At 30.6% G+C, this 26,450-nt stretch overlaps 2 protein-coding genes across 4 annotated transcripts; one reads left to right on the top strand and one right to left on the bottom strand.

Annotated features, from left to right (window-relative positions):
* The first annotated feature begins 11,977 nt into the window (after positions 1-11,977).
* LOC141713521 (uncharacterized) lies at positions 11,978-17,339 on the top strand. Of its 3 annotated transcripts, none has more exons than XR_012571993.1 (4): positions 11,979-15,248; positions 15,419-15,817; positions 16,337-16,437; positions 16,956-17,339. XR_012571993.1 is itself a non-coding variant. In XM_074516983.1 (2 exons), exons 1-2 carry the CDS (start codon positions 12,284-12,286, stop codon positions 15,811-15,813), a joined length of 3,360 nt encoding a protein of 1,119 aa, XP_074373084.1. In that variant the 5' UTR covers positions 11,978-12,283; the 3' UTR covers positions 15,814-15,939. The 3 variants fall into 3 exon arrangements, 1 of the variants encoding a protein (XP_074373084.1); XR_012571992.1 differs by having other exon boundaries at positions 16,946-17,339; XM_074516983.1 differs by lacking the exons at positions 16,337-16,437; positions 16,956-17,339 and having other exon boundaries at positions 11,978-15,248; positions 15,419-15,939.
* Positions 17,340-17,482: 143 nt separating this feature from the next.
* Positions 17,483-18,613, bottom strand: LOC141713523 (uncharacterized). The gene is made up of 2 exons (XM_074516984.1): positions 17,951-18,613; positions 17,483-17,801 (listed from the first exon to the last, which is right to left on the bottom strand). Exons 1-2 carry the CDS (start codon positions 18,032-18,034, stop codon positions 17,502-17,504), a joined length of 384 nt encoding a protein of 127 aa, XP_074373085.1. The 5' UTR covers positions 18,035-18,613; the 3' UTR covers positions 17,483-17,501.
* Between the last annotated feature and the right edge of the window lie 7,837 nt (positions 18,614-26,450).

The following is a 26,450-nucleotide window of genomic DNA, read 5'->3' as shown; positions in this document are numbered from 1 at the left end:
TAGCATTTGATTCAATACATTTTATACTATTTAAAAAAATATATTGTTCAATAATTTGAAGTAATTAACCAGTTCAACTAATATTTATAAAACTTTATCGAATTGAAAAATACTTAATTTTAGGAGAATAATATACAATATTGTCAAATTATTATATGAAGAAATATTAGAGTTGTAATGAAAGAAACTTAAAAATAGTTTAAATAACAATATAATTACAATTTTTCCTTCAAATTCTTGAAAAAAAAATTATGAAAATCAATAATAAGTCTCACAATATATAATTTATTTTTATGTTACATGATTGATACTCGGTCGCGTAAAAAATAAATATGGATTATTTGTTAGTGATAATGTGAATACCATATATAAATTATTGTAATTTATTTATTACATAATTTTAATTTTTGAATAATTATAAATACATGTTATTTAAGTAATCAATTGTCTCATTAGATATTAATAATGATTAAACATGAACATAAATCAGATATTTAGCATATAAATAATTAAAACCATCGTAATTTCCTAAGAAATGTAACAAACAATAATTCACATGCTAACATATACACATATAACTTAATCTTTTTTTGTTAAGAGTAGTGTAAAAAAACTAACATTTTCCAAACATACATATGTTAAATTTCAAAAACTAACATTTTTCATTAAAATCAACTTTTATATTAACAGTAGTCTAAATTTTATATTATTTTATATTATGATTGCAAGTAATTCTGAATTCAGTTATTCAATTTTAATCTTTTTAAATTGAGTTAGTTAATTGTAAGTTAGTAGAGAACTTAGACCAGTTATATAGTTTATTTAAATAAAATTTAAAATTTTTGGTCAACTCTATATTAACATATATGTTAATTTTTAACTTTTTCTTTGTAAACATACTAACGTCATTCTACATATTAAGTTTATTTGTTTCATTTTAAACGTACACTGACTACCCTGTTTATATTCATTCATTAAATACAATTATATAACACAAACAAGAATATATATATGATAAATACGTTAGACATTATACAACATTGTAGGAATCGAATTTGAGATATTTCATTAACCTATACAACCTCAGAGTCACTGCACCATATTGTCACATGTACTTTTTTATCATACACATAATATGTAACTGTGCTAATTGAATATTTTATTTAGCTTTTAAGATAGTTACTTGAATTCCGAAAAAAAAGATAGTTACTTGAATATTTGTACAATTAATTTTAAAGAATTGAATTTCACATATAAAGTTAGGCATAGTACATAAATGGATTATTATCTTATTTATTAATCATTTTTTGGTTTGAAAATATCTCTCTTATATTTTTAACATATTTTTATTATAAAAAGTAATTAAAATGTACATATAAAATTTTTAAATAAAATATTGAAAATACAATCGCTTATATATAAATAATCTATATTGGTATTACATATTTAGGTAAGTTCGAATTATAATGAGTCAATACATTTTAGTTTATTTCGAATTTGAAATCAGAACTTGGCTCATTATTCAAAAAATACTCGAAATTTGACTACATTATCCGACCGAAAGACATCGTTGCATTCTACATTTAGTAAATTTAAATTACAAGTTCGGCGAGAATATCTTATCAATAATGTGAAATTTTTTAATATCTTATGTTAATATAAATTAATGTGTTTGATGTATTTATAGGATCAAGTCAATTGATTGTTTGTATTAAAACTACTAAATTCACTAGTAGCGCATTATTGTTTTTGAGACTTGTCCAGATTTTAAAAATATTCGAAATTTGATATGAGATCTCACGAGATTTGTTAAAACTACAATGATATATTAAATCGATTTATTTTTTATTTTTCATTTTTAAAAAACTAGCTTTTTAAAAAGAATTATTCTAGATAAGCAATCAAGATAATATTGTATAAATATTTTGAATAATTTTAAAATTTCGAATTATTCAAATAAAAGTTATATCTATAATATATTGTAGCATTTGATTAAATGCATTTTATGCTATTTAAAAAAAGAATATATATTGTTCAATAATTTGAAGGAATTAACCGGTTCAACTGATATTTTATAAAAATTTATCGAATTGAAAAATATTTAATTTTAGGAGAATAGCATCATAATGAAAGAAACTTAAAAATGGTTTAAATAACGATATGATTACAATTTTTCCTTCGAATTCTTGAAAAAAAATCATCAATATCTATAATAAGTCTTTACAATATATAATTTATTTTTATGTTGTAACCATGATTGATACTCGGTTGCGTAAAAAATAGATATGGATTATTTGTCAATAAGAATGTGAATACCATATATATATATTATTGTAATCTATTTATTAAATAATTTTAATTTTGAATAATTCATGTTATTTAAGTAATCAATTGTCTCACTAGATGTTAATAATGATTATACATGTACACAAATCAGATATTTAGCATATAAATAATTAAAACCATCGTAATTTACTAAGAAATGTAATATACGATAATTTACATGTTGACACACACACATATAACTTAATCTTATTTTGTTAACAGTAGTGTAAATAAAAAACTAACATTTTACATACATACATATGTTTAATTTTAAAACTAACATTTTTCATTAAAATCAATTTTTATATTAACAGTAATGTAAATTTTATATTATCATATATTATGATTGCAAGTCATTCTGACTTCAGTTATGCATTTTTTATCTTTTTAAATTAAGTAAGTTAATTGTAAGCTAGTAGTGAACTCGGTAATAATATAGCCCACTACATGTAGTTTATTTAAATAAAATTCAAAAGTTCTGTTCAACTGTGTATGCGACATATATGTTTATTTTTAGCTTTTTCTTTGTAAACATACTAATGACATTCGATAGATTAAGTTTAATCATTTCGTTTTAAACGTACATTGACCACCCTTTTAATATTCATTCATTAAATATAAATTATACAACACAAACAAGAATATATATATATATATGTTGCTTAATGAACTATATTTGAAACGTTGTGTAATTTTGTAATGTTTTGTATGAAAATAATACACATTGATAAACAATCAACTTGTATTTGATATACGTTAGACATTGTACAATATTTACAAATAAAAAATAGCTAAAAATATTATAATTGATTGATGCATAAATAAACTCTAGAAAATGATTCGTGTCTCGTACGTGGTATTATGCTAGTTTTTAACTTATAAGTTGATAAGCTTAAAGTTAGTAATGACATATTTTTTCTCAACTTATTTTGATTTTTCGCCTTTTTATTAAGTTTAGTTTTAAAAAAATATATTTTTAAATATTAATCTAATCTAAAATTCACGAAGTAAGATAATTATATTTAAAAATTATTTATTTTGATTTATTCAAGTAAAAAAAAACTGACTAATAAGTAAGATTGTCCAAACACTTGTATAACTTATAATGATTCGTCTACTTATCACTTGTAAGTCACTTATTTATTTTAAATTATAAGTTACTTATTTTAAGATTTCCCAAACATGATAAGATTTTTTTATATTCGCTAAAACATGCTTTTATTATTATTATTTTTTAAAAATATCTCTCGTCATGATTTTCAGACTTAACTTATCCAGTTTTATTTGCTATATTTTCATGGAAAATTAATTACACAAAAGAAGCCGAGGAAAAATATTAGTTATGTGTTTCCTTGTTCTGTGTTTATCGTAGAGATGCACAAAAAGTCTGGCCCCGAAAATCTGGCCCGGCCCGATTCGGTCAAAGTTCGGTCAACCCGGTCCGGGCTTAGGGCCTCAACGAGCCCTATATTTTTAGGCAAAGCCCTGCCTGGCCCTGTTAAAAGCCCAGGTTTCGGCCGGCCTGGTCTTTGGCCCGACTTGATTAAAAGTAAAAAAAAAAAGTCGAGCTAAAATCTGATTATTCTAATAAATTTTCTTACATATTTATGGATTTACATTTACTATAAATATAAATAATAATTTAAACACATATATATTTACATATTCGTGATTAATAATATTATTTATATACTTTATTGTCGGATTAATGAACGAAGATATAGTAAGTACATTATATATTTTTGGATAACATTGATAAAACATATTATTCTTTAAAAATGTTTATTTTTCGCCGAACTTAAATTTTTTCAATAAAGTAATGTATTTATAAAATATTTCATGCAAATTAATACATTTTTACGATGATCTAGTTGATAACGTATGTAGTCTTCAGAATCTCTAATAAAACTTGATCCGATTTAAATTTGAAAAAAGTTCGGCCCAATCCGATTCGGCCTAAAAAAAGCCGGATAAGGCATGCCTAGAGTGCCCAAACGGGCTCTGTCATTTTCGAAAAGCCTGGCCCGCCCCGGTTAAAATCAAAACCCGAAAAGCCCGGCCCGGTGGTCCTTTTATGCATCTATAGTCGTAACTACCTAATTTAATTTTTACGTTTTTTTGCAATCATTTACTTTGTCATTGTTATGTGTTTTACCACTTACCAATGATACTAGTTGGTAACCCGTAGGGCTGTACAAATAAACCGCTCAACCGCATCCAACCGCTCAACCGCTCGCAACCGAATCGCATTTGCGGATAATCGCAAAACGCGGGTTGGTTGTGTATTTAAATTTTAAAAACCGCTCATTCGCGGTTTGGATGCGGTTTTAAATTTTTAAAAATCACAAAATCGCAACCGCAACCGCAACTCGCAACTTATATTTATAATAAAATATATTTCCAAAAGTATAGTTGATATCATATAAATTAATAAGTATACACATTTATCAATTAATCTTAGATTAATGTTAAGACTTCATTGATCAAATTCACAATCATTATAATATATATAACCAAACAAATAAAAAATATAATTAACATGTAATTTTTTTTATCATTTTCTTTTTTTTTTCTCTGGCCTCCTAATTTTTGTATGTTTTTAATATCATTACTCCACACGGAGCATTAATTTATATTTTATTTTTCAATGTAATTTATCACGTAACTTAAACTTCAATTTATTAATATTCCAAATTTATTTTTTTGCAAATTATTAATTATTTTAAAATAAGTGGTTGAACCGCAAACCGATCCGCAATAACCGCAAATTCGCAACCGCAAATGACGCGGTTAACCGCAATGCGGTTGCGGATGACAATTTTTTAAAACCGCTCTTCGCGGTTTGGTTCGACTTTTACCCCAAAACCGATCCGATTCGAACCGCGTACACTCCTAGTAACCCGTGCGAAGCACGGGTCCAAAATTAAAAATAATAGTATCACATTATTATTTGCATAAAATTGAAATTCATAATTCGTGCAAAATACAGATCTAAATACAATATATAAAATGTTGTTAAAATATGTAGTTAAAAAATTGAAGTTAAGTATAATTTAAAAATTTCACCTTATAGTTCTAATTATACGTGCACCTAATTACTTATATAAATCTGACATGTTAACTTACTAATACGATTATTTTAAAGTAAACCGACGCTTGGATGTTCATCAATGAATTAAAATTGAAGGAAAATAAAATTTTGAGAGAGTATAAGTTAATTTTTGTCAGTTGAGATTTTATTACATAAAATTTTAAAATAGTTGTGTAATTTTCTATTGAGTACCAAAATTTGGGACGCTTATTAGTGTAGATAGTTGATAACCCGTGAAATACGGGTCCGATACTAAAAATATCGAATTAATATTTGTAGAGAATTATTTATAATCTGTGCAAAACACGAACTAAAATTAATATATTAATATCAAATATTAAATTGTTACTAGCAAAAAATAGTTATGTGGTTAAAAAAAATCGAATCAGTTATGAAATTTTCCACTATAATTCTAGTTTTGCATCGTTTTACTTGATATAGAAATCTAACATATTAGTTTTATTTTTGTGAAATGAATTGTATATCTATCTTATGAACCAAATATCTGTTCTTTAGATAATTTAAAATTAATTAATATAATTTTGATAATTATCTTATAATTAGCCTTTTCAATATAGTTTATTTAATATTACTTAATCATTGATAAAAATTAATTTATAAATTAAAAGTAAATAGATGTTATTAAACTTAATTTAATATTACTTAATATAATCTAAATACAACCCATAAATATGATACTGTTAAAATATGTTTTTTTTTAATTTAAAATAAATAAACGTTGTGATGGACATTAGCAAATACGATCGTTAAATCAATAATTTTTAGTTTAAAAGTTAATAAATGTTACTAAAGTCATTTGCTATTACTTAATTATTTTAAAATAATGTTATAGAAAATAAAGTACACAGAATATAAATCAATTCGTGTTAATAGTTTATTTTGTAGTTAGTAGTTTTTCAAAATAAAAGTATATATATGTTATTATACTTAATTTTACGTAACTTAATAAATTTTTAATATAATTTATAAATAAATAAAGTTGATAGAGAATATAAGTCAATTCGTGTTAGTAGTTTACCTAGTAGTTTGTAGTTTTTCTAAAATTAAAAATAAATATAAGTTATTTTACTTAATTTAATGTAACTTAATAAATTTATAATATAATTTATGAATCATATAAAAAATATTTTTATTTTATTAAGTAAATAGATGATTGGATGAACACTAACAAGAAAATAAAATTTATAAAGAATAGAAATCAATTTGTGTTAAAAATAAAGTTTATAGAGACCAAAATTTGGTACTCTGGTATTTTTAGCACCAAATTATACATGGTTTCACTTATTAATAAAGAGTATAGATGCTTTAGTTGTGATTTTTATGAATGATAATCTAACTTTTTCCTACTCATTTCCTAGCCATCCTCAGATATTTGTCGTAAGGCAAGGGAGAGAACCACAAGCCCGAAGTGTCAAAAGAAGACTTGGATCATCCAACCAGATAACCATAAACTAACACCTAATATTTTTAAGAAAATCTCACCAAAGGCATTTGTTTTATAATAGTGACCTTTCATCTGGACTTTTCTGAGTTGTAGCTTACATCTTAACAAATTGTTGTAAACCTGATTCAGTTGCTTGTAGGGCCTGAAAGTGGAGCATTATTCACACTAACAATGGTTGGATGATAAAGTAATAGTGACTGCTTGAGAATTTGTGGATGATGCAAGCAGGTGTACCAAGTCAAGTAGAAATGGTTAAGGCATGGCTAAGAACTGTTGGAATAATCATAAACCTATTATTTAAGTATTGTCTTTATTTAATTATTTGATTGTTTTGTTCTAAAATAAACATTGTAATCAGTCCGTTGTAATGCATAGGACTTGGTTCATTTGGTTGTTTAGAGTTTTCAGGAGTGTGGGAGTAGTGGAGTCAAAATAGAAATGTAGTTGCTGGTTTTTAGCATCCATACAGTAGTAGTAAGCCTATATATAATTTGCATGTACTAGTTTTAATGGATGGGATAACATCTATCATTTGTTTTTCCCGGTTAACATATATACAAATATTGTGTCTGTGTTCAAATATTAGCTTTCTAATTTCTACAATTGGCATCAGAGCATAGATCTAAAGGGCCTGTGATTTCAAATGGCATAAAAAATTTCTCCATCTATATTGTATGAGGTATCAAGATGAAAGTCTGCTTGAGAGAGAAGTATGGGAAATAAAGAGAAGTAAGAACAAAAATCAAGGAGGATCATGAACGGTAAAAATAATGAGAAAGATATCTTGGCACAAGTGGTCATGAAAGAAATTTTATTTTAGAAGTTGTGGGTGAGAAGTGCACCCTGAAGAGAAGTACTCCAAAATTATTTTTGATGAGAAATCCTCAAACTTGATAGTGGTGAGAAGTGAATCACAAAAATGAAGAGATGGTGGTGAGAAGTACATCACAAAAATGAAGAGAAGTGTTTCATAAGTTTAAGATTATGGGGGTGATTGTTGGAATAATCTTAAACCTATTATTTAAGTATTGTCTTTATTTAATTGTTCGATTATTTTGTTTTAAAATAAACATTATAATCAGTCCATTCTAATGCATATGACTTAGTCATTTGGTTGTTTAGAGTTTCATGAGTGTGGGAGTAGTGGAGTCAAAATAGGAATGTAGTGGTTTTTAGTATCCATTCACTAGTAGTAAACCAATATAAAATTTGCATGTACTAGTTTTAATGGATGGGATAACATCCATCATTTGTTTTTCCCAGTTAACATATAAAAAAATATTGTGTCTGTGTTCAAATATTAGCTTTCTAATTTCTACACTATATTGTTGGAATAATCTTAAATTTAGTTATTAATTATTTGAGTTATTTATTTAAGTTATGTTTTAAATAAGATGTGTTTTGTTTTATCTCTACCAAGACTAGGTCAGTTGGGAGTTGCTCACTGTTAGGAGTATTTGAATAAGTGTGGAGTGATGGAGATAATATGGGAGTGGATCCTATTTACTAGCCCATTAGCTCTGTTAGTTAGTTTTATCAGCTATATATATTTTGTAAAACGTATCATGAAAAAACTCTGCACGTATTAATTATGTTTTTTCTCAGTTTCAATATATTAACAAAATGAGCATTAACTCACAGAAGTTGTCTCATACTTATATATTTATATACTTTCAGAACTAATTTTCTACATTTATTATCCGAGCCTCATGATCTAGGACTTTGTGAGATTTTTTAAATATACACCTGTATATATATATGTTAAGTATTTATTTATCATATTTAATGGTATCAAAAATTTCTCCATATATATTTAATGAGTTATCAAGAAAAAAGTCTACATGAGAGAGAATCATGGGAAGAAGAAAGAGAAGCATGATAAAAAAATTAAGGAGAAACTTGAGCAGTAAAAATAATGAGAAAGATATCATGACACAAGTGGTTGTGAAAGAAATTTTGTTTAAGAAGTGTGGGTGATTATGTGCACCAGAAGAGAAGTGTTTGGCAAACAAAAATGGCGTTGATGAGAAGTGCATCAACAAAAATTGTTTTTGATGAGAAGTGCATCAAACTTGATAATGGTGAGAAGTGCATCACAAAATGAAGAGATGGTGGTGAGAAGTGCATCACAAAAATGAAGAGAAGTGCTTCATAAATTTAAGATTAAGGGGGTGATTGTTGGAATAATCTTAAATTTAGTTATTAATTATTTGGGTTATTTATTTAAGTTATGTTTTGAATAAAATGTGTTTTGTTTTATCTGTACCAAGACTAGGTGAGCTGGAAGTTACACACAGTATTTGAATAAGTCTGGTGTGATTGAAATAATGTGGTAGTGGATCCTATTTACTGACCCATCAGCTTTGTTAGTTAGTTTTATTTTTGTAAGACGTAGCATGAAAATACTGTGCACGTATTAATTATGTGATTTTCTCTCAGTTTCAAAATATTAACAAAATGAACATTTGCATACTTATATATTTATATAATTTCAGAACTAATTTTCTACAAGAACTAGAATTAGTATGCTATTAAAACTTTGCAACTGTCTAACTATCTATCCTTTACTATACTCATTTTAGATCAACCGAAATCACAAAATCAAGTTTTCAATTGTACTAGGATGATAAATGAGCCCTGTTTTCTGGATTTCCTGGTACGAGTCGATTTGATTAAAAAGATGGAGTTATTGCTGTATATTAGTACCAAAAAGCGAAATTTGGTGCTAAAATAACATCATGTCTCCGATACATAGCTCTAGTTACTAAATTTAACCAAACTTGTTTCAGATTGACCTAACGTGTCTTCAATAGCCGATGATATCTCTCAGTTACCTACTCACCTCTCCTTTTTTAGCAAATCTGCAAAGAGTTTGGGGCTCACCAAATGTTCTAGCCAGGGTATCGAGAGATCCGTATGATGTAACTTAAGAGAAGAATAATCTTGCTATCTTGTGAAGTCAGATTGTTTAAGCCTGTAAGTACTACTACATTAAAACTCGGGTAACATGATCTATGAAGTAGGGACCTTTGTAGCTTGCAAGGCTTTCGAGGATACTCTATGAAATCTCCAATACACTGGTTTTGGATTGTAAATTCAAAGGTCAGAGACACGGTCAAGATATTCAATCCTCTGACCTTTTTTAACCATTAGAGTAGTTTTAAAGCATGACGATGAGAAATTAAGCTAAATATCCAACTGTTGAGGTTCCGTTATATCTTTCACCAAGTTTAAATCCCTTTGATCATCGATATTTATACTGTGATCTTCTCGCTTACATGAATTTTGAGCGAAAAATTCTACTCTTGAATGAGAGATATGGACATAAAAAGTACTTTGAATGCAACAAAGATGAGTATTAAAAAGTTCATTGACCACTAATAGCTACATTTTTCCATCTGTCAGCTTCTGCATATATACGTGATAGCACCAAATAAGCACTATCATTTCTTGATGTCATTTGCGTTATATATGCAGCTGCAATTTTCCCCAACTGTTATATACGAAATTCAAACCTAGATTGAATGCACAAACTCAACTTTAGTTTGCTACTCTGATGATGGCAGGACTAAAGGAATTATGTTTTCTGGAGGTCCTGTTGCTGGAAGATTGTAAGTGATTCACCATCATCTTAGGTGATGCAAGCATCACCGATCGCACATGATCTAGGTGTTTGTTTGTAATATCTTTCCTTGATGAACAACTCTTTTCAAGGTGAATTTCCAGCCTATTTGCATCATTGTATTGATATTAGAGTCATTAATTTGCACAACAGAATTAGCTACTGACTTCTCTTCTTGGTCTGAACTTTATATGTTTGCTCTTGGAAAAAATCCTTTTAATGTATATCCTGTCAGTTTAAGTCATTGTATAGATATTAGAGAAATCACTCCGGGTTCCAAGAATCTTGAAGGGGAACTACCCACTGATTTTTCTTTTTGGTCTAAGCTTGGTAGATTTGATCTTTCAAGATCACGCAATCATTTTACTTGATCAGTTTCACCTTCTTTAGGGAATTTATGTCACTGCGTTCTCTTAATCTATATGGTAACAATCTCACCTTCAATAGAAAATACATGTTCACTGCATTATCTTAATCTATACGGTAACAATCTAAGGGGGAGGATACCTTTTGATGTTTCTCATCCTGCAAAACTATAGTTCTTGATTTGTCAGAAAATATATAGTCCGGTATGATTTCCCTACAACTTTACAACAATTCATTCCTCTCTATTTTTTCCGATAATGAGTTAGAAGGAATGTTTCCAATAGATTTGGGTTCCACCATTAATAGTTCATGCATGATTGCACTTGATATCATGGATTACAATCTTACTGGATAAGAAATATGTGCTTCATTTTCTTGCTACTTAAAGAACTATAATGACAAATTGACAAGCACTTAGATTTTCTGACTCCTTCTCAAATATGGCCATTGACTAAAAGTCAAGCACTTAGAAGTTTATGGTCCGTTTGGAGTTTCTTAAAAAATGTAATTTATAACTTAAAATTGAAAAGTGGCGTATAAGTGATATGACCATGATAACTTAGGTGTTTCGACTCATGACTTATAAGTTATAACTTTTTTGAAATAAAACTAAAACGTATTAATTAATAATTTTAAAATATTAATATAAATAAAAGGAGAAAATTTAAAAACAAAAATAATGACCTCAGAATAAAATTATATAATATACAACATTCATCTTGATGAAAATAAAATTTTATTATAGATCCAGATTAAAAAAAACTAAATATAATTATAGATTTACAGTTGAAACTCGATGAAATAATAATCAATAAAGTAATAATCTCGTTAAAATAATATTTTTATTCGGTCCTAACATAATGGACACAATATATATTTACTGTCAATAAAGTAATAAACTCGCTGAGGTATATTTTTTCACATAAAATATAACATACACTTAGATTTAACATAAAATACATAAAATAAATAACATACACTACATAGGTTTAACATAATATACAACATACACTTAGATTTGACATCACTGAAATAAATAACATTATAGTCTTAAACTGATTTGATCAGTAGGCATCTTACAATATTAGGACTATTAAATATGCAGATATATAGGTTTCAACATTCACAAATTATTAAGGGCCGTTGTCAAAGAATTTAACAACCTCATTTTCACCTGTTAGCACACGGCTTTGCATAGTGTGTAATTATGTGTGGAAAAAACACCTCCCAAAGCACCAATCATACTCACAGGGACTATTTGGCTATTTGTCTAAGCCTGCTTGACTTGTAAAGCCATTTGCTTGATTAGTACTTGTGTAGAATAAGCATACACAGCCTCCATGTTAATAAATGAAGGTAATGTGTCTGCTGAATATTCACCACTGCAACATTTTCTCTTTTTGATTGTACAACCATGAGTTTCAGCTTTCTCCTATTCAACATCCTCTTAGTGTTTGTATTCGGAACCTCAACAACATTAGTATCTTCAGTTTCAAGTAATGTCACTGATCAACAGGCTTTACTTTCTTTCAAGGATTCAATAACAGATGACAAACTGGGTGCACTAAACTCATGGAACACTTCCACCCACTTCTGTCATTGGACAGGCGTTACATGCACCCAAAGACGACAGAGGGTTACAGAACTTCACCTCTCCTCGCTAAACTTGGTGGGTACGTTGTCACCTCACATTGGAAATCTCTCCTTTCTCAAGAATATTTCGCTCAATCAAAACAGCTTTCATGGCCTAATCCCACATGAAATTGGCCGACTGTTTCGCCTACAATATCTTTCTCTGATGAGCAACTCTTTTCAAGGTGGATTTCCTGCCAGTTTGCATCATTGTATCGATATTAGATACATAAATTTGTACGATAACCATCTTGAAGGAGAATTACCTACTGATTTTTCTTCTTGGTCTAAGCTTGATAAGTTGGCTCTAGGAGACAATCATTTTACCGGATCAATCCCACCTTCAATAGGGAATATATCATCGCTTCGTTATCTTTATCTATACGGTAACAACCTAAGGGGGAGCATCCCAGATGAAATTGGTCGACTGTTTCGCCTACAATATCTTTATCTTGACACCAATGCTTTTCAGGGTGTTTTTCCTGTCAATCTAAGTCATTGTGTAGATATTAGAGAAATCGGTATGGGTTCCAACATTCTTGAAGGGGAATTACCCACTGATTTTTCTTCTTGGTCTAAGCTTGAGAAATTTGATCTTACAAGCAATCATTTTACTGGATCAATTCCATCTTCAATAGGAAATATATCATCTCTCCGTCTTCTTTATCTAGGGGATAATAATCTAGTGGGGAGGGTGCCTTTTGATATTTCTCATCTTGCAAAACTGGAGATTCTTGTTTTGGCAGAAAACAGATTGTCCGGCACGGTTCCCCTACAACTTTACAACAATTCGTTCCTCTATGCTCTTGGTCTTTCCCTGAATGAGCTGGAAGGAACGCTTCCAACAGATTTGGGTTTCACCCTTCCTAAACTGCAAGAGTTCGACGTTGGCGCAAACAGATTTTCGGGTCCGCTTCCAGCATCATTAGTTAATGCATCCAATTTGGTTATACTTGATATCTTGGGAAACAATATTACTGGGCCTATTCCAAATAATTTGGGTAGCCTTCCGCAACTACAGACCCTGCGTCTTGGTCAGAATCCACTTGGACACAATATGCAGCCGGATGACTTGAGCTTTATCAGTTCTTTGGTTAATTGTACCAATCTAAAGAAATTGGGCTTAGATGAAAGCAGGTTAAGAGGGCAGTTCCCGAATTCAATTCTAAATCTCTCCATCACAATGGAGGAACTATATCTTTACAGAAATCACATTTATGGAAGCATACCTCGTGAAATCGGAAAACTTAAGAACATGAGAGTACTTTCATTGTTTGACAACTTACTAAAGGGGACCATTCCAGAATCAATTGGAGAGCTATCAAAATTAGGCAAACTAGATTTGAGATACAACAACATTTCAGGATCATTGCCAACTTTCTTTGGCAACTTTACTCAATTAGTTGGTCTCTATTTAGGGAGTAATATGCTCCAAGGACGCATACCTACTCAATTGTTTAAGATCTCAACCTTAGAAGATTTGGACCTTGGTAACAACAAGCTTAGCGGTGTAATACCTGATCAAATTGGGTTTTGTTCCCATTGTCTGTACCTTGATTTGTCCCAGAACCTATTCTCCGGCCCACTTCCATCCAACGTTGGTAACTTGAAACAACTGGTTCAACTTAATCTTTCTTATAACAAACTCACAGGAGATATCCCTGTTGCCCTGGAAGGATGTTTGATGTTGCAGGAGCTATATATGGCGGGGAACCATTTTCAAGGTAAAATTCCACCATCTTTCAAAGCTTTGAAAAATCTTGCATATTTAGATCTTTCGAACAATAATATCTCCGGGAGTATTCCAAGTTTTATTGATGGGTTTAAAATGATATTTCTCAACTTGTCGCACAATAAGCTTGGAGGACAAGTGTCAAAAAAAGGACTCTTTTCTAACGTTAGCGCTTTTTCGATCGTTGGAAATTCTGAGCTTTGTGGAGGTATTGCAGCATTGCATTTGCCTGCTTGTCATGTAAAAGTCTCCAGAAAGAAGAAAACAACACGTTCCCTTAGATTGATACTCATCCTAGTCATTGTGCCCCTCGGCCTCATGTCAGCATGTCTTGCTTTGATTTTCTATCGACGGAGATATCCCAAGAAGTTGAATGACCCCATTCCCGTACTAAAGGATAACCAATATCCCAAACTTTCATACCAAGACCTTTTACTCGCTACAAATGAGTTTTCTCCGGACAATTTAATTGGTGAAGGAAGATACGGTTCTGTTTACAAAGGAGTTCTCAAATCAGTTGAACATATAGTTGCTGTGAAGATACTGAAAGTTGAAGTACGGGGAGCCAACAAGAGTTTTTTGGCAGAGTGTGAAACATTAAGGAACATTCGTCATCGGAATCTTATCAAGATCATCACAGCATGCTCTAGCATTGATCACAAGGGAAATGACTTCAAGGCCTTGGTTTTTGAGTTCATGACAAATGGGAGTTTGGACAGCTGGTTGCATCCAAGTCCTCATCATCATCATGGGGATGAAAGAAATTTAACTGTGCTCCAAAGACTAAATATTGCCATTGATGTTGCACTAGGAGTGGATTACCTACATCATCATAGTCATACAAATATCATTCATTGCGACATAAAGCCAAGTAATATTCTTCTTGATGAAGATTTTGTTGCTCGTATTGGTGATTTTGGTTTGGCGAGGTTCTGCTTTGCTGCTACAAGTGACATAAATCAAGCACAACTGAGTTCAACTGGTGTACGTGGTACAATTGGATATGTTCCTCCAGGTGACTTCTCATATTGTTTCTTTTATCAATATTGAGTACTTCTTTAAATATGCAGTTAAATGTTTATTATATTCTTTTGAAGATCGTAAGTGTCAAAAATTTTGGACATAGAGGAGTATCATATATCAAAGTTAAACTTTGCTAATTTCATGAACCCTTTTGTTGTACAGAATATGGAATGTATGGGGAGGTATCCGCAGAGGGGGATGTGTATAGTTATGGAATTCTTCTACTAGAAATGTTTTCAGGGAAGCGGCCTACAGAAAGCAGCGTATTAATGGATAGTGGTAAGGATCTTTATGACTATGTGAGGAATGCACTTCCGCAAAGAGTGATGGACATTGTTGATCCACGGATTGTACTAGACCAAGAAGGACTTGGTTTGAATGTAAATCAATCATACAGCAGAGCTACTGAGGCATGCCTGACATCAATATTTGAAGTGGGGATATTATGTTCCAAAAAAACTCCGCGAAAACGCATTGACATTAGTGTTGCTATAAAGTTGTTACATGTGGCAAGAGACAAACTTCTGCGGTGCAAGCAGCAATCTGGGTGTGAGTGACAAGGTGGAATTTGTACCTATGTATTTTTCATATCTCTGTCCTTTCATTTTAGTAAGTTTCAGCTGTAAGTTACATGTGTTGAAACCTTGCTAATTAATATATTAAGAGTAATTTTCCTTTTTATATATGCTAAGACATGCTTTCTCATTTTCTTTCCTTTTTTTTGGCTAAAATATCACTCTTCATGATTTTCAGACTTAATTTATCCAGTTCTATTGGCCATATTTGAAAGGATAATTTAATACATTTAAGAAACCTGGAAAAAATATGTGTGGAAAAGTTGGGCACAGTTTTTGTTCCTTTTTTCATCTCCCTGTCTAAAGCTATTTTTACTCGAATGGTCACATTTCAGATCAAAAGCATTGTTGGGCGTTAAATGACTTAGACTACAGCTTATTTCATTATTTGTCTTCGATATTCACTATTTAGCAAACATAGATTGAAAAGTACCAGAGAAGTGACTGTGTAAGGTTGTAATTTATCATTCAATATCTTAATTTACTAATCTATATTTTGCTCCAGGAAAGGTTTTAACCAGCGGAGGCTACTAGATTCTTGAGAGACCTAATGTGGGTATTGTACTTGGTAATTATCAGCCGGATGATGATCACGACTTGAATTTGGTGTGTATCCATTTTAACCTCAATGATTCTCGACTTAATTGATCGTGCATACTGTTTCTGTCGTAACTACCTAGGTTCATTTTTAAGTTTTTTAACCTATTTGGTGTGTAAGTGTTTAGTTTGGAATTTTTCATGAAAAGAAACTTGCTTACCCAAATGATTTTGCTGCCTGTATGTTTTTGAGTTTTTCAACTAATTCATATGTGGTTGAGTTAAGGTGAAGAATATGTTGCAATGTGCATTGACACAAGGCAGTAACTCTTAATGTCGGAGAGTTCTGATGAACCTTGCATATTGTTGCTTTAGATTTGAAAGGCTGTTATCTCTTTCTTGGCTTTAAATAATCTGTAGATTTGTCGTATTTGCTTCATCGTCTGGTTATATGGATAATACATAAAACACATTCACAGTCACCTTCAGATCTGAAGTGTGATGCATAGTAAATGTAATTCCATATCTAATAAAAATGTTGTGTTAAACCAACTGATAGCCTGGAAATTTGTGTAAGTCTGATTCAGTTGCTGGGATAGCCTGGAAGCGGAGCATTATTCACACCACAGTTGCTGGGATAGCCTGGAAGCGGAGCATTATTCACACCATCGATGGTTGGATGACAAACTGATACTGACTGCTTGAGAAGTGGATGGTGCAGGCAGGTGCACTAAGTCAAGTAGAAATCGTCAAGGCATCGCTAAGAACTAGAGATAGTAGGCTATTAACTTTGCAACTGTTTAACTATCTATTATTTACAATACTCATTTAGATCAACCGAATCCCAAACTCAAGTTTTCAATTGTACTAGGATGATGAAATGAGCTCTGTTTGCTGAATTTATCTTATATAGAGATGGAGAGGCGAATTTCACTTTAGAAACTCAGACTATTCAGCCTTCTGAAGCTAAGCTGCAATATATTATGTCTATAAATGTAATTTGCTTAAGAATACTCGAGTAAAATCAATTGCATTAGTAATAAAGCTCCGCTAATAATAATTTCTAGAAAAGCAATTAGGTATCAGTACCGCTCACTGGTGTAACAAGAAGAAATTTAACAAGAACAAGATAGTTAACCAAAAACAAAAGGAAAAACAAGTCGTCTCTTGGGTAATTTCAGGTTCACAGGAGGGTTTGAAAACTTAGGCAACTGGAGAATGGAGTAGTTGATCCTGTGTTGTGTCAACTGCAGCAGGGGGTGTGAATTGCCACATGGGAACTCCAGGATAAACGGAACCGTCTCGCCTCCAAAAAATTGGTCAGGGCCTGGAGAAGGTAAGAAGCCTGGCTGAGTGTGCAAGCCTTGCTGTTCAAGTTTTTCTTTTTCTGCCTTCAGTTTCTGCTTCTCGTCTCTAACTTCATTCTTCTCAGCCTACAAATATGAGTTCAGCTAAAGTCAGGGTACAAATATGATGTACTTACAATTGCTATTTTCAAAAGATTCAACTCATCCAGATTATTTCTACAAGAGGAAGGTGTATAATTATCAAGCAGAGATAAAGCAGGATATAAATAGCACACCTTCAGTTCATTTATCGTATCCTGTAGATCTTCACGCGACGACTCCTTCTGTTTCTTAGCTTCATCCCTCAACTGATTTACCATTCTGACGACATCACTCAGTATAACGCACTTGTCCAATGTGAGCGGCCTTCCAGGCTCTAGAATAGAACTTAATTCTTGGAACTTAAACTTGTTAAAGAGTATAAGATCCTGTTTGGGCCTTCCTCTACCACCTTAAAGTTTTAGTGTGATTGGTTACTTAACAAAACTAATACTCAAGGTTAGTCTGATGCATTTGCTTGGAGAACCTGGAAGTGGAGGTTTTTCCACACTATAATGGTAGGTGACTTGGTGAGTGCTGTGAAGAGATGGCATAAATCTGAGCCTCAACGCCTAAAATGGATTGTGCTGTAAAGAAATGGAAGTGGGCAACACTTTTGAAGTTGAATGTGTTATGTGAATTGGCCTTGCTACATATAGATGCATAGCGTGGTCCACAGATGCAGCATGTCGATTAGAGGGTCATCCATTAACTGAATGTGTGTGGGAAGTTCAACATATATGTACTTGTAGTTGCAGGTGTCGCCCATATTTGTCTTTAATTTGGAATTTGGATGACATATTGACGTGAAGAGGGTCGGATCGGGTTTCGTAAGATCCAAATTATCGAGTATGCAGCGGAAATGAAACTATACAAACATGTATGTAAAAGACGAAGAAGAAGACATTCTGTTTATTATTCCCCAAAAGTCTCATACAAGCCAATCAATCTGTATTTAAAGTACTAGCTAGAATATAACAAAATCAGTTACAATAATAAGGTGTTGTTTGGTTAAATGCCACTTGTAGTTTATGACGTATGACAGGTGTCATTACTGCCGAAGCAACTTGTGCTAGACTAGATGTAGTCGTAATAGCCTCCCCTTTGTGTGAAATGGCACCGAGAGGCTTACTAACATCAGTATCTTTAGCCCCCCCACAAATTGGAGGCGGATGAGTAAAAGAAAGACCCAATTTGGAACAACAATTCCAGTGAGGAACTTTACCCAGGCCTTTAGTAAGAACATCAGCTGGATTCATCTTGGAAGCAATGGAAAGAACACTAACTATACCCATATGAATCTTTTCGCGTATGAAATGACAATCAAGCTCAACATGCTTAGTACGCGCGTGATAAACCGGGTTGGCAGCTAGATCAAGGGCAGATTTGTTGTCACAAAATAAAGAGACTGGACCTGTAGGAGGTACAGTGAGCTCTGCAAGAAGTTGTTTTAACCAGATAACCTCACAAGAAGAATCAGCAAGAGCCCTATATTCGGCTTCTGCAGAACTACGAGACGTAAGAGCTTGTTTCTTAGATCTCCAAGAAATGACAATAGGGCCTAATGTAAAGGCATAACCTCCAACAGAACGTCGATCAAGAGGACAAGCCCCCCAATCACTGTCAGAAAATCCTTGTAAAATAAGAGAGTTACTAGAAGGGAAGAATAATCCATGAGAAATGGTAAGCTTCAAATAACGAAGAACTCTATGAACGGCTTCCATATGCTTAATACGAGGAGCATGTAAAAACTGACTTAACAACTGGACAGCAAAAGCTATATCTGGCCGAGAAGTAGTCAAGTAGAGAAGTTTACCAATGATCGTTCTATAAGAAGTAGCATCAGATAAGAGATCACCAGATTGATCATTATCATAAAGCTTAATGTGAGGATCAATAGGAACAGATAAGCATGTTGAAGGCAGTCAATAGGTCAGTGATAAATTTCTGTTGACCCAAAAAAATACCATCTGGATTGCGCTGCACCTCTAACCCAAGATAATACTTGACGGGACCAATGTCCTTGATGGTAAACTGTTTATGTAAAAGATCTTTCAAAACCTGAATAGTGGGCTTGTCATTGCCAGCAATTAAAATATCGTCAACATAGACAACAACCGCCACAAAACCTGAATCAAACTTAAAAGTAAATAAAGAATGATCCAAGAGAGATTGCTTGTAACCAGAAGAAATAAGGAAAGAAGCAAGTTTTGTAAACCATTCCCGAGACGCCTGCTTTAAGCCATATATGGACTTATTTAATTTACAAACTAAACCAGAAGATACACCTTTGTAACCTAGAGGTAAATGCATATAAACATCTTCTGTTAAATCACCATGGAGAAAGGCATTATTGACATCTAACTGTTCTACATACCAGTTCTTAGCAGCTGCAATAGCAAGTAAACTCCTGACAGTGACTAACTTAACTACAGGAGCAAACGTGTCATGATAATCCACACCGGCTGACTGAGTATAACCCTTAGCCACTAACCTGGCCTTATATCGATCTATCTCACCATTTGGCAAGTATTTGAGTTTAAAAACCCATTTACAACCCACACATTTTTTACCAGGAGGCAAAGTAGTTAAAATCCAAGTATTATTGGACTCTAGTGCAATTAATTCTTTCTCCATAGCCTGAACCCAAAGAGGGTTTTTTATTGCCTGATAGTAATGAGATGGTTCCGTTGGAGAAGAATTAACAGAATTATAAGCATAAAGAAGTTGATCATGAGGATTGTAAGGGCCGTGTTCTATGGCAGCAAAATTTGCAAAAGATTTAGAAGAAATATGGTAGTCAGCCCACCAAGTAGGTGTGTTTTTAACTCTGACTGACTTCCTAGCTGCAGAAAAACTATCATTCAATCCCATTAAAAACTGTAAAAGTCTCTTCCTCTGCTCCCTTTCATCTAACAGTTTATGAGAATCACACTTGCAATTACATTTGCAAGCTATAGCAGGCTCCAAAGCAGTGTACTCATCCCACAGATTTTTCATCTTATGATAGTAAAACTTGACTGATTTATCACCTTGCTCAAGAGCATGTAAATCCTTCAGAATATGATACACTCTGTGTCCATCTATACTGGAAAACTGGTCACGAAACTCTTCCCAAACTTCTTGTGCCGTGTTAACAAAATCCATGCCGTTACTTATATCATCTGACACAGTATTCAATATCCAGCTGATAACCATGTCATTTACACGTTCCCACTGAGCTCTAAGATGTGAAGTTTCTTCAGGTTTGGGAAAGGTACCATTGATTAAACCTAGCTTATTCTTGGCTGATAAAGCTATAGTTAAAGACCTCTTTCATGGACCGTAATTTTCTGTTCCAGTAAGTTTCTTAGAGATTAACACCAATCCAGGATGATCTATATTTTGCAGATATAGAGGGTGAAGATTAGAACTAACAACTCCTAGGTCATCATCTGCAACAGTTTTCGGTGCTAACACATCTTCGTTTTCAACACGATTACCTCCAGAATTTCCACCAGAACTTTCACCAGAATTCTCATTATTACTAGAATTAAGTACTGCGTTAACGTAACTCGATTTCCTCATGATCAATACGCTACTAATCAAGATCCAAAAACTACTAATCTGATTCCAAACTTATCGAGACACAAGCTTATAGAAATATAGAAGAACAAGCTAATTATATGAACGATATTACAAGATCAATCGATTGTTAACAGAGAACGAGATCAGAAACGACGAAGAGAACAAGAATCTTACTAATCTTCTTCGAGAATCACGAAAAACGCATAGATGACCTTGAAGATGTGAAGAAAACCCTTAACCACTGCTTTCGATGTGTCAATTCATACATCTTCTCGTTCAAAACGAAGTATAATCGGCTAATTTCATCGATCGAGGCTCTGATACCATATCGAGTATGCAGCGGAAATGAAACTATACAAACATGTATGTAAAAGACGAAGAAGAAGACATTCTGTTTATTATTCCTCAAAAGTCTCATACAAGCCAATCAATCTGTATTTAAAGTACTAGCTAGAATATAACAAAATCAGTTACAATAATAAGGTGTTGTTTGGTTAAATGCCACTTGTAGTTTATGACGTATGACAGGTGTCATTACTGCCGAAGCAACTTGTGCTAGACTAGATGTAGTCGTAATACAAATCTGATCCGTTATGTATCTGTTCGGGTTCGGGTTCAGATATTAAAAATAAAGATTCAAATCCGATCCATCGGGTTTTCGGGTTTCGGGTTAATTCGGATATTTAAAAATAAATAAATTTATATTAGTATACAAATATGTTTTTTAGAATGTTAAAAAATAGTAATTGATATATTGCCAAAAGATTGGTACACTAGTCGACCTATTATATAATAGGTATTATCTATAATATATATATACTATACTATAATAACATGAATGAGTTATAATTTGATTCAACGATTATTCCCTAATTTTAGTTATTAAAAAAGTAAATAAATAGTGTTATATATCCACTAAACTACTAAATTATTAAATTACTAGACTTAAAGTACTTATCTATCTATACTATATATTATACTATATTATAATAGACGAAACATTAAACGTTTGGCATGTACTTGCTGAAATTACTTAATTAACCTTACTTAATTATTTTAATTCTAATTATTGGGTGGATCAATTCTAATTCTAATTGATATTAAAGTCAACTTCCTCTATTGTTTTACCAATTTCAATTCTATTTTATATCAAACTCTATATTATTATAATTTATATTAAATTCAACTTATTCTACAAATTTAAATTTTAATCCATATCGAATTCTATATTAATCTAATTCGTTACTTCGAGCTAAATTAAATTTAAGCAAACTAAATATAATTATTAAAATTTAGTTGATATAATATGACTCAGGCTAAGATAAAATAATAATACTATCAATACTTCTAAAAAAATTTATATTAATGAACTTGAATAAACAAGATAATATATTAAATTTATTCAGGATAAAAAATACATTATAGAATTGATTCTCATTAACACAAAACTAAAATAAAAATATAATTCGACCAACAAAAACAAAATCATATATTCTAATTATTTAGTATAAATCAAAATTATCTTATTGATCCAGAATTTAAAAAAATAAAATTAAACTAAAAATAATTAGTTTTATTTGGTTGGTGTATTGGCATCGGACTAAAATAAAATAATGTAAACCACTTATTCGAGATAAATCAAATTAATATTAAATTAAGTATAATTCTTATCCTATTGATTGAACTATAAAATCAAATTTTAAAACAAAAAAAAATTATTTTTAAAAAATACGCATAAAATTATCAATAAAACTATATCGTTCAATCGGTAATATTATCTTTTTCAAATATCTTTTATCGAGTTATAGTTAATCGATTAAGTAATCACCATGCTAAAATAATATTTTTTTAAGGTCCCAACATAATGGAAAGATTATATTTTTATCCTCAATAAAATAATAATTTTGTTATAATAATATTTCATCTACCAATGCAATGCTATCACTTTAAATAAGTTTAAATATTCTAAAAAGTTATGAACATATACGTCTATTAATATAATTATCATGAAGTCATATCATTTAAAATTTTAAATAAACAAGATTTAGAATTGAATTCAAAATATTTTTTTTAAAATTATATAACATTAAAAAAATATGGGCGATTCGTGCATCGCACGAGTTTTAAGCTAGTACTACTAAACTACAATCACAATTTATCCTATTATTAAAAAATAAATAAATAGTATTATATATCCGCTAAACTGCTAAATTTTTATCCTACTGGACATAGTCTACTTATCCTACTAAACTACGACCACATATTATCCTATTATTTTTATTATTAACTTAAAATTATTATATATTTATATAAATATTTTAAAATTATAATATGAAAAAATAAATAAAAAAATTTAAATAATAACGGGAGCCCGTGCATCGCACATGATTTAAGCTAGTTTTATTAAATGTAAGTTAAGAGTTCGACTCACTCGTGCATGTGCGTTTGTTTAATAAAAAAATAGTACTCTACATATATAATATAGATAACTATATATAGATAACTAGCTTAAAAACCCGTGCGATGCATAGATATACAAATCTTTTTTAATATTATATAATTTTTTAAACAAAATTATTTTGAATTAATTTTTTTATATTTGTTCATTAATTTTTTTATTTCTACCTTTATTAAATGATATGACTTCGTGATAATTATATTGATACACGTTTATGTTCATAGTTTTTTAAAAATATTATTATAGCGATTTTATAGTTTTGTTTAAGAATGAAAATATAATATTTCTACTATGTTGGAACTTTATCAAAAATATTATTTTAGAAAGGTTATTAATTAATCGATAAATTATAAGAGCTATTTGAAAACGATAATAGTACTGATTGAATGATACTCCCTTCGTCCCTCCCAATTGTGTGTTTTAATAATAATAATAATTATTATTATGATTATGTTTAATTAAAAGTTAACTTTTGGTTCATATCAATAGGATACGAATTATGCTTAATCTAATATTAATTTGATTTATCCCGTATTAGTGGTTTACTTTATTTTATTTTAATCTGAGGCCCATTACTACGACCAAATTCAACTAATTAAATTTAGTTTTATTTTAATATTTTATGTCCAGATCAATAAGATAATTTTATTTTAGCCCGAATAATTTGTTAGTGTGTGTGCCCTAGAGACAACACTATTATATTTATGTTATGAGACATTTAGATTATTAATTATGATTCTATGGATTATTCTTTAGTAATTTATTATATCTTTATTTTCTGCGATAAAATGTTATATTAATAAATATTCTTGGAATATGATATGTAAATCTATATCTTTGAGTACGTGACTTATAAATGAGATTATGAGAATAGTATTGATATTCCTAAAGGTCTCTAGTCAAGTATAATTGTTAAGGGACGATAATAAATACATTGAGACTAATGTGTTTGTTGACTGATGATATTCACATCTCATTGATAATAGATATTGTGATACTAAAATCAAAACACATGCAAATGTATTAGATACATGGTGCTGGATTGACCTGTTGTGAGATACTACATGTTTAAAGTGTTATAAGTTAATCTCATAGTGATAATGATGTATTGGTCCTTAGACCTGAAATCATTATATTTTTATACGAGAATTAATATATTTTGATACTATTGAAAGTTATCCTTGACCGAGTAATAATAAAAGTAGACATTGGGTATATTATGAATCGTATGAGAAATATGAATGATCTAGATGAAATTTAGCCCTCCTATATTAAAGTAGTGATATTATTGGCCTCTTGATTAAGTAAGACTATAAAATGCATGGTCGTGCTCAAATACTGATTTGTTTAATAGTTTACTCATTGATCAAGGAAAGAAGGATTAAATGTTAACAGAGGATGACACAATGCATGCCTCGAGTTTGATCTATAATATAAGGCTAAATGGATTATATTACATTTTACATTATTCACGAAAAGTTTAATTGAATCACAAATTATTATTACTCGGGGAACAATGATGTATTATTAGATGCCACTCATTGTTTATAATGTTATTATTAGAAAAGAAAATTATTGCCAACGTAATAATAACCTAAAGGGTCACACACAAAGAACGTTTAAAACGGAGTGTTATTTAAATTATGAATTTAATTATTTTATTATTATTAATTCGAATTTAATTATTAAATTAATTAAGTGAGACTTGATTAATTGTGTATATATTAGAATTCAAATTTAATAATAATATAAACCCAAAATCAGAATGGGTCATTTTAGAAGCCCGTTAAGATTAGGGTTAGACCCTAATCCTCTCTCCCCTATATATACATTAAGATGTATATTTTTAGGGTTAGAAGTGACATCACGGTTTTTTAGAAAACCCTAACAGCTTTACATCTTAGAGAGGCTAGAGAGAGAGAAAAAGAGGCAACCAAATCGGCTAGTACCGACTCCAGTGATCGTTGGACGATCGGACGTTCGTGTGGATACCTTGGTGAGCAGATCTTCGAAAGGAAGGCTGCTGTGTTGGTTCATCAAGATCCACACGTCCATTAAAATCAGAAGAAAAGCTATATTAATGTAAACATCTATTCTCCAAAATTATCCAGTCATTATACATAGATCCTGCAGTAGAGATTCAAAAAATTTATTTTTTCCGTTGCGTTTTATTGCTTGAATCCCTAACATAATTAATATATGTGATTTTATTTTAATTGGTTGAATTGTATTTTAATTATCTTGGATAACTTATATATATTATTTTGTTTATTCTATTCAATAGTATAATTTTTTGACGGATCAGTAGTATTTGTTATTTTTTCTTTACCCGATGCACATTATATCAATTAATTAAATTTAGTTTGATTAAATTTATTTTAGTGTGAAATATCAATTAGAATAATATATAACTAAAAATTAATTAGAATTTAAAATTGGTAGAAGAAGTTGGCTTTAATATTAATTAATAATAATAGAGAGTTAGATATGAAATAGAATTTATATTGATAGAGAAAATTGACTCCAATATCAATAAGAATTAGAATTGGCAGATGACCAATTAGATACAAAATAAATAATTAAGGGTAATTAAGTAATTTTAGTAAGTACCGACCGACCGACTACCAAATATTTAAAGTTCCGTCTATTATAATATAATATAGATTCGCAGT

Source organism: Apium graveolens, chromosome 3 (genome assembly GCF_009905375.1).
Source record: "Apium graveolens cultivar Ventura chromosome 3, ASM990537v1, whole genome shotgun sequence".
Classification (NCBI taxonomy): domain Eukaryota; kingdom Viridiplantae; phylum Streptophyta; class Magnoliopsida; order Apiales; family Apiaceae; genus Apium; species Apium graveolens.
This window is presented reverse-complemented; position numbering and strand designations above follow the sequence as displayed.